Genomic DNA, 12341 nt, shown 5'->3' with positions numbered 1-12341 from the left:
TATGTGAAGTCATGAAATCATTCATTCAGCACCTACTGTGGGTGGATGGAGACGACCTAGAGGGACCCGCAGGGACCCAGGACACAGTAGGCCTTCAGCTCATGGATGCCCAACCCCCATCCCCCCAACTCCCTAACTTCCCTTCAGGGAGGCAGGCCACAATTTGGCGATTGTTAGAGAACGTTTTTTTTTTTCCTTTTGGGAGGAAAGCTGCAAGTCATTAAGGGCTGCTCCCGGCCTGTGGGTCACCATTTCCTGTTTAGAAGAAAGAATCATCTCTCCTTTGGAACATGAAGCTCCCCCCACCCCCAGCCTGACTCTGGGGCTCCGAAGCTCTGGGACGCCTCAGCTCCTCACAGGAAACTGGCACCTCCAGCACCTTTTGTGTTCAAAAAGGACACTCATTTTCTCCTGGCCCCAAGAGGCCCCCAGTGGTGAGGTCACCACCATCGGCTGGCGGGGAATGAATTACCCTAGCCCAAGACGCAAGCTGACCGTCCCGCCGTCCTCGGAGCAGGAAGCTGAGTGACCCCTACCCTTTGGCCTGGCTTCTCACCCTACTGGCTCCAGCCAGCCAATTTCCTCGCATCAAAGGCCATTTGGTACCCAGCAGCAAGACGGAGGTGTGGGACTGACAAGGAGGCCCAAGGGGGCCTGGAGCCCTTGGAAACAGGAAGGACATCCTCTGTCTCCTTGGTCGCATTCCACTCGCATCTGGGGGAAGCGGACAATCCCACCCCAAAAGACCTGCAGTGCTGGGGCAGAGCTTTGCAGCCTGTCTAGTTGATAAGACCCAGGAAGCCAGCTTTGCACTCCGTGGGCCAGATCAACTTCAAAATTCAAGAACGAGAAAGTAAAAAGCCACAGTGTATAGTGAAGAGCTCGTATGGATGCCGCTGGCTCACCCAAACAGCAGCAGACAGGACACCCAGGCCAACGGGAAAACCCAGTCTCATAAGGTCCCTGACAGCGACACCCAGGACTCCAAAGCCCTATGTTTCCAAGGACAAGATTTAAGGCTGTGTCAGAAATATCTAAGCTTCAGGAATTCCTGTCCCCTCCTCCCTTATCAAAGACCTTTCAAAATACCCACTCCTCTATGACACCAAAGACTTTTTAATATATAAATTAACTGCTTTATTGAATATCAATAAACTGTACATATAACTATACAAAACGTTTCCTTGATACAAAATGTTTGAAATATAAATACCAGTGTACCTTTAAAACTGTAAACATCTTCCTCCCAGGCCAACCTGTCGGGCCCCCAGAATAGTTCTGGGAGACACATCGGTCAGACCAGAGCACCCCACTTGGGCCCCCGACAAGTGACAGCCATTACTCACAGTCCCTTTTCAGACATTGTTAAATTGCCCGGGAAACAGGTGCCACCCCGCCAAACAGGAGGCTGAAATAGCTGCCTGGGCTCGGGGCATCTCAGACTCTAGTCTGCCACCGCCTCCGCAGGCCCCGGGGCTGCACCTGGGGGTGGATTATTGCATAGTTAGTCACACCTCGTGGAGGGTGGCCTGAGGGTTCCTTGTGGGGGGGTGTGTGTGAGGGGAGTGGGGTCCCCTGAGTGGGGTGGGAGCTTCCCAGTGAGTCTGTCAGCCTTTGTCCTGTAGCTCAAAGCAGCTGTATCCAAACAGCTCTGGATACAAAAACCCACGCAGACAGGCCAGCTCAGGAATCCCCCAGGGCTGGGGGCCAGCTGCCCTCCCTCCACAGAAATGGCCACGGGAAGGCCTCTTCCAGAGCCCAGGCAGAGGACACAGAACCAGAAAATGGTCTTCATCAAAGTCCTGTGGGGCTGATGCGGCCAGAAGTGGGGCACTCAGGAGGGAATTCCATGGCAGGGAGAAGGATGTGGGGTCCTTCCTGCTGGAGCTGGGGAAGGCTGTCAGGCAGGGGCAGGTATGGAGAGGAAGAGGGATCCTCGAGGGTCAGCGGGGACATCCTGAGCAGCCGGACTCTTGGTGCTTGTGGAGCAGGGACATTCGGGAGAAGGTCCGAGCACACGCCTGGCACTGGTACTTCTTGACATCTGAGTGGGTCTGGAGGTGGGCCCGCAGGTTGGAGCGGTCAGCGAAGGCACGGCTGCAGTGGGGACAGGAGAAGGGCTTCTCGCCTGGGGAGAGAACGCCAGAAAGGCCGAGAAAGGCCGAGTGAGCCGTGGGACAACAGCTGGCAGTGATGGGAATCCCTCCCCGCATACCCCAAACCCTGAAGGAATCCCATGATCCCAGGAAAGCCAGGCCTCCGTCAAACACGCAGCCAGGGTCCAAAGGCCGGGACCTGACGGAGCTCTGCTGCTTCCCACTGTGCAACTCTGGGCAAGTTGTCTGGCTTCTCTGAGCCTCCATTTTCCCACCTGTAAAATGGGGCTATTCACCCCCCACTCATAGGGGTTGGTAAGTGACAGAAGGTAGGGTACTCATCCACATCCCGCAGGGACGTGCGAAGTGGTGAACAATGACTCAACACCTTTACTGATTCATCCTACTGTCACTTGATCCTACTGTGGTCTCATTTCAGAGACAGTGAAACTGAGGCCCAGAAGTAGCATGTTCAGGGTCCCCTGGCAGGACCCCAAAGCCTCTGATTTCACCTACTGCCCTTACTGCCTTCAGTCAAGGGAGGACGTGACTGGTGTCCTTACGATCAGTCCTGGAGTCATTCCTTGATTTACTCTGTTGGGGGCCAAAGCCAGAGTCAGCCTTAAGAGGCTTCCCCACCCCCACCTCCAAGCTGGTTAGGCCACTCCTGGGGCCCGGCCAGCAGCCTGCTTTCCTCACCACCCCACCTCCTGCGCTGTAATCCCAAATCTCCTTGTCTGTTCTCCAATCAGGCTGAGTCCCATAAGGGCAAGGGCCTCCTTTGAGTCCCTTCTAAGCCCCAGCCCAGGGCCTGGGACCCTTTCTATCACCCAAGAGGCTACGGAAACCTGTGGCCCTGACACACCATCTGCCTGGCCAAGGCTGTGTTGGGAAAAGTCTTGCACATGGAGCTGGGTGCCCAGTAAATCCTCAACAAGCCCTTAGAGAATAAATAAGTCTCTTTTAAAAATTAAAGAGGCCTCAGAGGAGTCTGCCCCCTCACTCATGCCTCATAACAATCCCTGCTCCAACCAAAAAGCTATATAGTTCCAAAAACACCAATAATGTTGATTTGTTTTTTTCTGGGGGATGCAGCATTTTCCAAATAAAAGGTCATAACAGTAACTCATTAAACAAAAATCTATTGAGGCTGGGTGTGGTGGCTCACGCTTGTAATCCCATCACTCTGGGAGGCCGAGTGAGGCAGGATTGCTTGAAGCCAGGAGTTTGAGACAAGCCTAGGCGATAAAGCAAGACCCTGTCTATAATTTTTTTTTAATCTACTGAGCTCCTACTAAGTGCTAGACACTATTCCATAATACTGAATAGTCTTTTTAAAAAACATGCAATTCTCCAATCCCCTCACGCCCAGTCTGATATGCCCGCAAGGTCAGGGCCCGCCTGTGAAATCCCAGCGCTGGATGGAATTTAAGAGCTGAGAGTGAATTCATTCCATCACCTCCTGGGTGCCTAGGGTGCCACACTGAGCTACCAGGGTAGGAGAGAGTCCAGAGGATGGCTCCAATGGGACCCATGCATTCAATAGGGACTTATGGAGCGCCTGAGAGCTGGACTCAGTCTCATGGGGCAGAAATGGAAACTCGCCACTCCAAAGGGTGGGGGACATAGAGGATTGGGGGAGGGGTGCCTGAGCACTACTCCACTCTGCCATTACTCAGCAGCCTCCACACGCCACGCCTGAAGGGTTTGTTGATTGCATTCTAAGTCTTCATGTGAATGAGAAGGGTAAGTTCACCCTTGTGAACTAAGGGCTGACTCTGGAGATCTGGAAAAGGGGCTGGAGTCCATTTGTAAGACCAGAGTTACGACAGCACCTCCCTTCCCTTCCCAGGGCTGTTGGTGAAGTCCTGAGCACTACCTCCTGCACAGTAAGTGCCCAAAGTGTGATGAGACCTGAACCCGAACAAAAGGGGAAGGAAACATTCTAGGACATGATGGGCTGGGGGCGGGGGCTGTGTGCACACGCAGGAGGCACAGACCCCCACTCCTTGGATCCCTCGCCCCCCAGACGCCTTCATGGTACTCCTGGCAAGTGTGAAATCGGCACCAGGCCGGCGGGGACAAAGGGCGCCGAGGGGGGCACTGTACATGCGATATCCCCGGATTAAAGGGGTCTGCCATGCAGTGGGCCAGCAGCTGTGACTGGAACAGGTGCTGGGCACCGCTGCCCCATGCACCTGCTCCACCCCTCCCAGCCCCCACCCACTGGGCCCACCATTAAGGCACACAATGGGAGTCAATGAGGACCGCAATGATACATTTCAAGGGGATTTCTGTGTCTCAGCCATGGCTTTACATTAAAATAATGTCCGGATGGGAGGTGAGAGAGGCAGGCAGGACTGCAGCACCCTGAGGGGTTCAACTGTCCCAAAATAGAGCCCTGTGAGCTGGGCAGGCACCCAGGAGGCCAGGCAGTTGGACCTTTACATGTTAAAATCAGAGCAACTGGTGCACGAAGGAAGAGAAATGGGTAGCCTTAGTTGAATAAGATGCCAATAAAGCCCGCGAAATGCCAGTCCTCCCAGATACCTCACTGACCCTCACCGCTCAGAGGTCAGGCGCCAGGCCAGGAAATGGCAGAACCTGGCCAGCTTGAACCCTGTGGAATCTTCTCCCTCAACTGTCACTCTCCGAAGAGCAGCTCCAGGCACAGTGGCTGCCACCATTCAAGTTCTAAAAAGTTCTACCTTTTCTCCATGTCCAGAAAGTTTTTTACACATTTAGTAAATTTTCGAAAGATGTGATTGTGTTTTCTGCCCCAAAGATGCCGTTTCCTGGTCTGTGTGCTAGGATTGAGTGGGGGTGGGGAAGCCGACCTGAGAACCGTTCGGGTATAATAAATTACTATAAAGTGATTAGCCACCTTTACAGCCACTCTCTAAAACATACGCTATCATAGTTTTCCCCTGAGGCTCAGAGAGGTTAAGTTGCTTGCCCAAAGTCACACAGCAGGGAAGCAGAGCAAATGCCAAGGAACCATTTTTGTGAGAGTTTAGCAGGTACCGGCACTTTGCCAGGTGCTTCCCATATGCATTCCTGCATTTAGCCTGTATAGAAACCCCACAAGCTGTTCTCATGCCCATCTGAAAGATAGAGAAAATGAGGCTCACAGAAGAGAAACATCAGCCTAAGCTTTGAGAAAGTTCTCAAAGAAGGATTCAGAGCCAGGCGGGGGGTCTGACAACATCCTGTCTGGCTAGGGAGGGGGCGGACCCGGGAGAGGGTGTGGCCGGGTGGGCCCCTTCACACCTGGCCCCCACAGCAAGGTGTTGGTTGCACCTTTCCCATATCCAGCTCCGACCCATTTGGCTGAGAAACAGGCTGCAGGGGATTGGGAAGGTGTCTGCTTTGCCCATCTGCTTAGCTGATGAAGAAAGTTTCTGCCAAACGTTTCCAGAGAGCCAGGCCCTGGAACTTGAGCTAGAAGTTAGAAGACTCGGGGCCTCAGTGTCCACAACTTTGGGAATGAGAACAGCAAGCCCAGATTCACAAAAGCTGCCAGAGAGAGCAACGGTGGGGGGCGCCTGGAGGGGCACGTACCAGTGTGGGTCCGGACATGGCCTTGTAGCAGCCAGGGCCTAGAGAAGGCCTTCCCGCAGGTTCCACAGACGCAGGGCAGCGTGTGGCTTCGGATGTGCATCTTGAGGGCACCCAGGCTGAGGTATTCCTTGTTGCAGTATTTGCAGTTGAAGGCCTTTCGAGCCTGGAGATCCTTGGCGTCAGAGAGCTGGGCCAGCTGCTTGGGCACTTGGCCCAAGCCTGGGAAGGCAGCATAGGCCTCGGCCTCCAAGGAAGAGGCTGAAGTAGAGGAGAAGGACGAAGGAGCCGGTGAGGGTGGGCTGGGGGGCTGGGAGCCTTTCCCACTGTCCTCGTCTGACAGGGAGGTCAGCTCTGCCGCCCTGGGACTCTCCTGGGGCCGAAGGGAGGCCCAGGCAATTGGCTGGGCTTGGGGCGCCAGGACAGAGTCCCAGATGAGCATTGGCAGCGAGGCGGTGGGGTTGAGGATCTCCGGAGGTGGGATGGCTGCCAGCAGGTGGGCCTGGTCGTAGGGCTGCTGGAAGGTAAACTCTGAGGGAGAAAAAGCAGAGTCAGGCGTTAATTAAATCATTCACTCAATCAACAAACATGAGCCCACCGCTGGCCAGGGGCTGGGTGGGGCCGATTCTCAATACATAATTAGATCAAAAAAATTATCCACAGGACAGACCAGGTTCCTGCCGTCCTCGCCCAGGTCACCCAATCTGAGTCTCTCACACGTCGGACCCCCAGTTGAAGGAGGTCATTTCCTGATCTCCCTCTCCTAAGTCCCCAGTCTCCAGCCTGAGGCCAGAACCCCATCATCCCAGCCCCGGAGCCACCACCCTGCCCCAATCCCCCTCCTCACACACATCTCGTCTCCCCACCCCTCCCCTCAACCCTCTGGACTCCGGACTCTCCCCAGCAGCGTCCAGAGGGCCCTCCTGACACAGGCCTCCTCTCCTTCCCCTCTTGCGGAGCTCCTCCGCCTCTCGCCGGCTACAAAGGCCCCCCAAGCTCAAGACCCCTGCCCTCTACACGGCACTCCCCCAACCACCCAGACAGATCCCCGGAACTGGGGACCCACCTGCCCGGTCTCCCGAGCCCGCAATGGTCCACAAAACATCCTGTGACTCGATCCTGGCTCAGGCAGGCCGCCTCCCTCAGGTGCCCCCCACGCAGCCTTCGCCTGTCTCCCCCAAACCTCCTGGAGCCCAGAACCCCTCCAACGCACCTGGATTAGAGTCCTGCAGCTCGCTGTAGTTAGGCTTCCGATTGGGGTCGGAGGGCTTCCTGACGAGGAAAGAGCGCGGCATAGTGGTCGAGGCACTGGGGTCGCCGATTCGCGCAGGAGTAGCGCAGAGTAACCACTCGCTAGGCCGTGCCGCGGCGCAATGAATGCAGCAGCGCCGCCAACTCCCTTAAATACTCCAGGGGGGTGGGAGGGGAGGGGCCTTATCTGCCACGCCCCTTTGTCACCTCCGCGCCAATCGGAGGCTCGTCTCCGCCGAAGGCCACTCCCCGAGCAGGTGCGCCGGGGGCCGGCCGGGCTCGCGCCGCGTGGCGGTGAGAGCCCGGGCGGGGACTCCTCCGAGGCGGGGTTCGCTGGCGCAGCGCGAGTCGTCCCCCCTGCTGGGGCTGTCCGGGGCGGGACGTCAAGCGAAGCGAGGCCCCTGCGAGGTGGGACCCCGGCAGGGCGCCGCGCGCCCACCGGCTCAGCGCCCGGTGGTCGGAGCGCTTCTGACGCCCCCTGGCGCTGCGCGCCGGCCGGGACACCTGACCTTCCGACGCCCGCCCCCGCCTCGGGCTTGGGAGGGGGCGGAAATTTCCTCCGCCCGGCTGGCGCCTGGAGAGCGTGGCATTGACGAGGGAAACGCACATCGCTGGGGAGGAAGCGAGGAAAGGGACCCCGCACGTGGCTCTCGGCGGCTTGAAATGCCACGGCCTTTTTGCAAAGCAGCCTGGCCCAGCTAGCCAAGAGCACCCGTTCCTTCCCTTATCCAGTGTTTACGGAGCGCCCAGCACGTGCGGGGCACTGTACCTGGGGCCAGGGCACAGCCCCGGACAGGACACTCAGAGCCTCTCCCGAAGGGTAGCTCCTGGTCCAGTGAGGGAGACAGACGAAGTAAACAGATAATTACAATGCAAAGGGAAGTGTGCTTTGGTGGGGGAGAGACGGGACGCGGCGACCGTTAAGAGGCGGGTCACCTGACAGGGGGTCGGGGTGACTTCCCAGAGGAAGTGAAGAATTATCAAGGGAAAAGGCCCGAGGTAAGAAGTGGCAACTGCTTCAGAGTAACTCCTAGAGAGCAGCTTCCAGGGATGGGGTGGGATGGGCATGCCCGGAGGAGTCAGATGTGCTGGGCCCCAGGGCCTCGTAGGAGTTTGGACTTTGCCTCAAGGGCACTGGGGAGCCACCGAAGGATTTTCAGCTGAGGAGGGACCTGGTTAGAGTTTCGTTGAAAAAGATCCCTGTAGGCTGGCGGGAGAAAGAAGGCATGGGCCGGGCGTGTCTCCTCACCCCGTGAAGATCCTCGATCCTGTGTCTAAAGGCTGTAACACGGCTCCATAGGGGCCCTGACTGAATGCATGTGGGGTGGGCCCAAGTGAGGGGCAGCTGCACCCCCACCCCAGCTTCCCTGGGAGGCGTACCAGGCCCGGGGGTGGCGCTGAAATAAACCTCACAGGTCTCACCGTTCTTGTTTCCACCTGTGAAGGAAGACTATAAAAACCTATAAGCACCCCACACCACCACCACCACCAACCTGAAGGGCAGAACTACTGTCTGTTTAGTCACTTGGTGCCGGGTGTGACAGCCGTGAACAAAATCGTCCTCCCCTGGTTCTAGCTGGAGAGCGGGGAGTAGGGGGGGGACAGAAGCAGTAAGCAGTCATTAAGCGGAATACTCCCTGTCCCGTGTCAATTTAGCTCCAATCAGGATCCTTTGCTTGAAGCCAGAGTGAGGCCAGATCACCCCCTCCTCTGCTCAAACCCTCCCATGCGCCTGTCTCAGAGTAAAAGCCAAAGTCCTCTTCTCAGCCAACTCGGCCCCGCTGCTCTGACCCCAGCTGACCTTGGCTTGAGCCTCTCTCCCTCCCCCATGCACAAGGATCCCGCCCCCAGCCTTCCTTCTGTTCCTCCAACATCCCAGACCTTTCCCACCTTGGCACCTGCTGCTCTTCCTCCTCTTCTCTACGTCTCTTGCTCCTAGATCTTCAAGCTGGCTTCCTTTCATTCTTTGTTTCAGCAGCAACTTCACCAACTGCTCAGCCTCGTTTAGTAAAGAGAGAAATGGCAAATCCAAGCCACAGTGAGCTGCCATTTCATGCCCATGAGAAGGACAACAAGGAAAAATTTGGTCACTATCAAGAGTTGATGAGGAGGTGAGAGCTGGCGAGAGGGTCGGTGGGCATAGTCACTTTGGAAAAGTTTGGCATCAGCTAGCAACAGGTGACTCCTCTCCCTGCCTGTCCTCAAGCCATCTGCATCCCAGGGGCTGCAGCTGACAAGTCTGTCCTCAAACCAACTGCATCCCAGGGGTTCTCAGCTCTGGCAGCACATTAGATCCCCACAGGGAAGGATTAAAACACCTAAGCCTCGGCCCACCCCACCCCCACCTACATCTTGATTTAATTAGTCTGGGTGGGGCCTCTGGCTTCAGCATTTTAAAAAACTCCCCTGGGGATTATAATGAGCAACCAAGCAAAGTAAAGAACTGTTGTCCAGCCCAAACCCCGAAAAAACAAAAAAGGATATTCATTGTACCCTCGTTCCTAATAGCAAAAAAAGCAAAAACAAAAACAAAACTGGATACAACACAAATGTTTATAAACAGTAGACTGGATTAATGAACCCTGGTGCAATCCTGTAATAGAATACTATACAGCAATAAAAATGAACTACAACTCCATGCAGCAACAGGGATAAATCTCAAAAACACAATGTCGAGCAGAGGTCACAAACAAATGCATAGTTATTTGGATTTATATGAGGTTCTGAAGCAGGCAAACGAAACCCTATATTATTTAGGGATGTATGTGGGGGTTGTAGAATTAGAAAGAAAAGCAAGGAAGTGTTTTTTTGTTTTGTTTTTGAGACGGGGTCTTGCTCTGTCACCCAGGCTGGAGTGCAGTGGCACAATCACGGCTCACTGCCACCTGGAACTCCTGAGCTCAGCCTGCCAAAGTGCTGGGATTACAGGGGTGAGCCACTATGCCGGCTGCAAGGAGATGTTTGATACAAAATTCTGAAGAGTGGCTGGTGAGGAGGGGAGGCAAGAACAGGCTGCACATGAAGCTTCTAGAATTTTGGTAATGATCTGTTTCCTAGGCAGGGAGGGATCTTTATTGTTAGTCTTTCTACTGTACATAGACTATTTTACCGTATCTTCATGACATGGTAGTGTACAGAGACAATTTAAACACTTTTAGGTATGAATAATATATTTAACACAAAAAATGTTAGTCAGTTCCTCAGGGGAGCCTTCCCTGATCACCCTAGCCAAAGTAGGACCCACCCTTGCCCCAGCACCCACCTTCTTTTTTCTTTTTTTCCCCCTTTTTTCACTGAGACGCGCTACCATGCCTGGCTAATTTATTTTTTGTAGAAATGGGGTCCCACTATGTTGCCCAGGCTGGTCTCAAACTCTGCGGCTCAATTGATCCTCCCACTTTAGCCTCCCAACTTGGTGGGATTACAGGAGTGAGCCACCGCGCCCAGCCCACCTTTCTCTCTCATTGTCTTATTCTGTTTTCTTCAAAGCACATAATGGGGGCTCAATCAAGTACTTGCAGGCAGCCACTGCCTGGGCCTCCCGCTTTCCACTTTCCTTCAGTGGTCAGGCACCTGCGCGGGGCATGGGGGTGGGAGGCAACGCAGAGGGGAGGGGCCTTGCTCAGATCGGATCGAATTGTCCCCGCCGCCCCCTCCAGGCCCGCCCTCGCTCCACTCCCTCCTGCAGGCGGCGGAGACCACGAGGTGAGAGGAGGCTTCGGGCCAGGCCTCTCGGCCGCAGACCCAGCTCCCTTTGCAGGGGAAGGTGAGGTGACACTTTTGATACTGTGGGGTCAGGTCCTCCCGGAAATGGGCGACATCTGCGGCCCAGGTGGCCTGGGACCCGGCAGGGCCAGGCCCTCCCCAGCTTCCCGCACGAGGGGTCCCGCCCCAGGCCTGGGGCGCGGTCCTCTGGCGCCCTCTGCTGGCCAAGGCGCCTCCCTGCAATCGTCGCGGGGTGCAGGGGGAACGCGCCTTTCAGGGAGGTGAAGGCTGGTATAACTGCCGGGAGGGCAATCTGGGAATACCTAGTGTGCTCACGAAAGGCTTCTGGAAGGAAGGTACATTTGAATAGACACCTGCATTTTCTGCAGGTGCCAATCTCCCACTAGAAGTAAAACCAGTAGCTAAATAATGTGATTTACAGTTACCCAACTAAAAGAAGAGTCTCCCTCCATTCCAGACCAACTTTTCCCTCCCCAAAGCAACCTTTTTTTTTTTAAACCAGTGTCTTGTATGACCTTCCAGGGATGGCCTATGTATATATTAATATGTGCATGGGCAGTGCGTGGTGGCTCACACCTCTAATCCCAGAGCTTTGGGAGGTCAACGTGGGAGGATCGCTTGAGCCCAGAAGTTTGAGACAAGCCCGGGCAATATAGCAAGACCCTGTCTCAAAAAAACAAAACAAAACAAAACAAAAAATAGGCAGGTTACATGCCTGTTGTCCCAGCTACTCGGGAGGCTGAGGTGGGAGGACCACTTGAGCCTGGGAGGTAGAGGCGTCCATGAGCCAAGATCATACCACTGCACTCCAGCTTGGGCAACAGAGTGAGATCCTGTCTTTAACTATATATATACATATATATATATATATATATATATATATATATATATGTACAGCCCTTTATGTATTACAAATAGGAACCTCCACACTAACCTACACCTTGCTATAGTAACATTTTTTTGTTTTGAATCGTCATCACATGGGTAATGCTATAACAATATTCAGTGTTTTGAAAATCATTCCATATCATTACACGCAGCTCCCTTAATTTTCTGCAGGGATGCGGACTATTCATTGTATGGATTATACTACAGTCACGCAATTTACCTAACACGAAGACTCATGATGGGCATTTAGGTTAGATTGCAATTTATTGGCTACTACAAATAATGTGGCAATTTCAATGAATGCCCTCTACACACATCATTGCACTCCACATCAAATGGTATGTTATATAAAATGTTGATACATTTGTCCAAATGCCATCCAAAAAGATTAAACTGAACTATACTCCCACTAGCAGGGAGTTGAGGGCCCCTTTTCAAAAGTTGCCCAACACAGAGTATTGTCTTTTTGTTTTTCTTTTTTGAGACAGGGTCTCGCTATGTTGCCCAGGCTGGAGTGCAGTGGCATGATCATAACTCACTGCAGCCTCCATCTCCTGGGCTCAAGTGATTCTCCTACCTCAGCCTCCTGAGCAGCTAGGACTACAGGCCTACAGGCATGAGCCACCACACCTGACCCTGTCTATTTTTTATTTTTTGAGACAGTCTCACTCTGTCACCCAGGCTGGAGTGCCATGGCATAATCCCTGCTCACTGCAACCACCGTCTCCCAGGCTCAAGTGATCCTCCCACCTCAGCCTCCAGAGTAGCTGGGACTATAGGTGCGAGGCATCACATCTGGCTAATTGTCTTTTGCATTTTTTT

At 54.3% G+C, this 12341-nt stretch overlaps 1 protein-coding gene across 2 annotated transcripts; it reads right to left on the bottom strand.

Annotated features, from left to right (window-relative positions):
- Nucleotides 1-1113: 1113 nt before the first annotated feature.
- Nucleotides 1114-11452, bottom strand: SNAI1 (snail family transcriptional repressor 1). 2 transcript variants are annotated; one of them, XM_003809255.5, is made up of 4 exons: nucleotides 8796-11452; nucleotides 6868-8481; nucleotides 5658-6185; nucleotides 1114-2128 (listed from the first exon to the last, which is right to left on the bottom strand). In XM_003809255.5, exons 2-4 carry the CDS (start codon nucleotides 6947-6949, stop codon nucleotides 1944-1946), a joined length of 795 nt encoding a protein of 264 aa, XP_003809303.1. In that variant the 5' UTR covers nucleotides 6950-8481; nucleotides 8796-11452; the 3' UTR covers nucleotides 1114-1943. The 2 variants fall into 2 exon arrangements, with proteins under 2 accessions (XP_003809303.1, XP_054960705.1); XM_055104730.3 differs by having other exon boundaries at nucleotides 6868-11452.
- Between the last annotated feature and the right edge of the window lie 889 nt (nucleotides 11453-12341).

Source organism: Pan paniscus, chromosome 21 (assembly GCF_029289425.2).
Source record: "Pan paniscus chromosome 21, NHGRI_mPanPan1-v2.0_pri, whole genome shotgun sequence".
Taxonomy (NCBI): Eukaryota; Metazoa; Chordata; class Mammalia; order Primates; family Hominidae; genus Pan; species Pan paniscus.
The sequence above is the reverse complement of the archived record's forward strand: the minus strand, read 5'-3'. Positions and strand labels throughout refer to the sequence as shown.

Bases quoted from the DNA above. Each gene is read 5' to 3' on its own strand.
- SNAI1 (XM_055104730.3), bottom strand. From the start codon at position 6,949: ATGCCGCGCTCTTTCCTCGTCAGGAAGCCCTCCGACCCCAATCGGAAG. The intron at 6,186-6,867 runs GTGCGTTGGAGG...TTTCTCCCTCAG, and splicing joins GCTGCAGGACTCTAATCCAG to AGTTTACCTTCCAGCAGCCC. The intron at 2,129-5,657 runs GTACGTGCCCCT...TTCTCTCCCCAG, and splicing joins CCATGTCCGGACCCACACTG to GCGAGAAGCCCTTCTCCTGT.